Consider the following 3794-nt stretch of genomic DNA (forward strand, 5'->3'; position numbering starts at 1 on the left):
GAAAATGTTAATTAGGTATAAATACAGGTAACATTTCATTGGCCAATTCCACTTGGTATTAATCTGAGCATTTAATTATTCTATATCAAATCTGTATATATATATGTTATTCAATTTTAACTTGTCTATTTTGTTTGATTTCCTTTTAAAGGAACTGCTATACTAGTATTATGTTTTTTTTTTATTATACAATAGATTTTTTTTTAAATTTTGAAATTGCTCCTTGGAAATCAATGTCTAATATTGAAAGCTTTATCCAGTAATAAAGGGATAAAAATGGTCAGAGAGCCAAACTAAATTTTTGATTGACAACATTCATGCACTGCTTTTACAACCCTTTATGCTTAGTTTTGATTTTATTTGATTTATTTCATATCAAAAGCAATTGTAAAGCAAACAGAGAGGCAAAATTCAAAAGTTATCCCAGAAATTATAACATGATTTATTTCCAGAATCATCCCATTTTATTATTAATATTACAGACAACCAGCTTGATACCAACAAAAATTTTTCCAACTGAAGATGGTTTGCTGCATACTGCTTTTTTAATTTTTTTTTTTTTTTTCGAGGTGGCAATAAAACTGTTGTTGAGCTGCAGATGGCCTATGCCCACTTCTGATTTAGTATAAATCCACCATTAAAACTTTATGTGAGCTGATTTTGTCCTGGTCAATGTAATGTGATAGACAGCAGTCAATTTTAGTCATTTGATTCTGTATTAAATTGTTTTTAATTCATTTGTAGATTCTTCAATGCCAGCAGCAGGTTCCAGCGATGCTGAAACAGCGCCACCAGGTTAGTGTTTCAGAGGTTATTACTATTTTGTGTCTCATGAAATTATTTTTTTTTAAAGAGTTATATGACTATTAGGTAGTTTTATAATTATTGATTTTATATACTATTTTTGTTACAATAATATTATTATTCCAATTATTTTATTCACTTCAGATGAACGTCTTGGTTATCTTGAAGAGAAGCACCTGCTTCGTATCGCCCAGGGCATGGGAATGGAGTGGAAACAACTGGGCGTCAGATTGGGTCTCAGTTGGAAGAGGATCCAACAAATATGGAGTGATAAGAGACAATTGCCAGAGAGCATAATGGATATGCTGACAGAATGGAGGAAACAACAGAACTATGAGACAAATCAAGTTGAGATAATGTGCAGAGCTTTGAAGGAACAAGGACTCACAGAGCTTGCTAACAAAATCTTTGGCTCTCAAATGTCAGAGGTTAAAGAAGCCAATGTAAATGCAGGTGAAGATACCAGTAGAAGATTACCCACAACACACCATGAATACGATGGTTAGTAATGCATTATTCATGATAAAATATTCATTAAATACATCATTTTGATATTATTTTTTGTTGTGTAGTTTGGTCAGTGACAAAAATGCTTATTGTTAACTCAGATCAGAGTGTGGAAAATGACAAAAAACAACCATTTTAATGGCTTAACCTATTACTGTATTAGCTTTTGATTGAAAATTAAATTGAAGAAACATTTTCTGGCCAGGTAATTATAATAATAATGATAATACCCAAATATTTATAAGGCACCAATTTCAAATTGAATGATCAAAGGTACAAGCGTTATTATACAAAATGGCAAACCAGCACAAAGGGCAACATTCTCTGCTCCCTGGGGAATATCCCTAGTCATTTGCTGCATACTTTAGCGCACAAAAATAGTACATCCAATACCACAACATCCTACCAGGTACTCATTTATACTCCTGTGTAGAGAGAGACAAACGTAGATAAAGTGCCGCCCAAGCACACAAGCAACTTGCACAGCGAGAGTTTCAAACCTCTGACCTCAAGGTTGCGAGTCCAAGCCACAATCTATGAGCCAACTGCTTGCATACATCAACATTCCCAGTCTGAAAACCTATTTGTTGATACTTTTAAATATTATGGGTTTGGTTTTTAAATGTTTCCTTATTTCACCAAAATCATTAATAAATCTTCCATTTTTTATTTCTTTGATTAACCAGCATCCCTTGATGACCAAGACCTGCTGTTCATCTGTGAAGATCTGGGCTCTGATTGGAGGAGGCTAGGAGTGCGACTTGGACTTGGGTGGAACAAGATTAATGTCATAGCAGACAACAACACACTGAAAGATGCCGTCATGGAAACCCTGGTGACTTGGAGAGATGGCCAATCAACAAACCAAATGCCAATCATGCTCAGCGCATTGAGAGAACAGAGACTTGTACAAGTTGCGGAACGATTGTGTGAAAGGCGTGGCTACACAGACGACCTCGAAGCTGCTGCAAATCCACCTCAAGTTTCAACGCAACATAGAATAGTACGAGGTTGGTGAAAATTAATTTGATTAAAATATTTAAAATTATATTCAATCTTTTTTTTTAATGTATCCAATATTTTATTATGTACTTTTATTAATAATAATAATAATAATAATTGTTGTAATTTATACAGTATAGTGCCTTTTCCTTGCGGTTGCAAATCACTTGTATTATGCACATAGGAACCTCATATACAGGTTATTCAGAAACTGTTTTTATTTTGATTAAATGAGAGCAAAAAAATTTAAATGGCAAAACAATATTGCAAAGTCTTCAGGAAGTCACCATCCATCTCCACTCAGGTGCAATCCCAGACCCTATCTGACTGGGAAACATTTATTTTAAATTTATCAAATATATTTTATTATTTATTTTTAACTTTGGTTTAACTTTGCTTTAATTTAGGGTACATTCCAGATGCTGTTCTATTATTTGTAGCTGAGATGATGGGTAGAGGTTGGAAAGCTGTTGCTAGGAGTCTTGGAATAACAGAAGCAGAAATTGACGACGTAGATACAAAGTTTCAGAGACAGATTGTGGAAGCCACTTTAGAAATGCTTGTCCGATGGAGGAACAGACAAGAAAGCAATGTAAATCAACTCACAACATTGAAGGCAGCATTGATTGAAAATGATAACAAGATTGTTGCTGATAAATTAGACGCACACTGCCAACATACATAAAGAACTTGAATCAATGAATTTGTGATACAGGTACCTATCATGTATGGACTAAACAGAGGTTGTGGCACGAACTATGTAATATTGTGAAAATAATAGAGAAACATTTACCAAATACCAGATAGTACTATTGTGTAAATTAACAAAAATCTGCATCTGCATGTTCCATTTGAAGTCATGTTTTCTTGACACGACAAACAACAATGCAGAATATCTGAGTCATATCCATGTTTTATGAATTCCTATCAAAACGAACAAACAATTTGTAATACGATATTGGGCTACACCAAAAGCAGAAAAATACTAAACCTCGCTGGGAAAAATCATGTTGAGAAAATGTGCAGAGCATGGAAGGAGCAAGGACTCAGAGAACTTGCTAACAAGGTCTTCAGCTCAAAGGTATCAGAAGATCAACCATCCAGTTTAAAAGCAGTTAGAGTACTTGCTAGCGGACGATTACATCAAGTGCACCAGTAATGCAAAGGTTGGTAATATGATATGATGTGTTAAATGTAAAGTAGCAGAATAACAACCCATAACTTGCAATGTCATTGTGCTGAATTGCATATGGGCGTTATTTGTGACTAAATAGCCATCGCAGATGGGTAGTAGGTTCATGTTTTCATCATTCCACAAAGGCAAGGGATGAAATAAAGCATAGCATCGGGGTAACCCCATACTCTTCTAAAAAATGCAGTGTTTCTTTAAAGTGAACACAAGCCAATACAGTGGACTTCTGGTTTTCATTCCTTATTTGAGAAAACTTGGTGCTACCAACTGAACCCTGGGCAAGGAGTGA

General features: G+C 34.6%; 1 protein-coding gene across 1 annotated transcript; it reads left to right on the forward strand.

The window, feature by feature from the left end:
• Positions 1–161: 161 nt before the first annotated feature.
• On the forward strand, positions 162–3250 carry LOC117124866. Its single transcript, XM_033271202.1, has 4 exons — positions 162–795; positions 949–1305; positions 1998–2321; positions 2721–3250. The coding sequence occupies exons 1-4, from the start codon at positions 753–755 to the stop codon at positions 2996–2998; spliced, it is 1002 nt and encodes a 333-aa protein (XP_033127093.1). The 5' UTR covers positions 162–752; the 3' UTR covers positions 2999–3250.
• The last annotated feature ends 544 nt before the right edge of the window (positions 3251–3794 follow it).

This window comes from Anneissia japonica, unplaced genomic scaffold (assembly GCF_011630105.1).
Source record: "Anneissia japonica isolate Jap-2015-1 unplaced genomic scaffold, ASM1163010v1 scaffold40290_len4879_cov93, whole genome shotgun sequence".
Lineage (NCBI taxonomy): Eukaryota > Metazoa > Echinodermata > Crinoidea > Comatulida > Comatulidae > Anneissia > Anneissia japonica.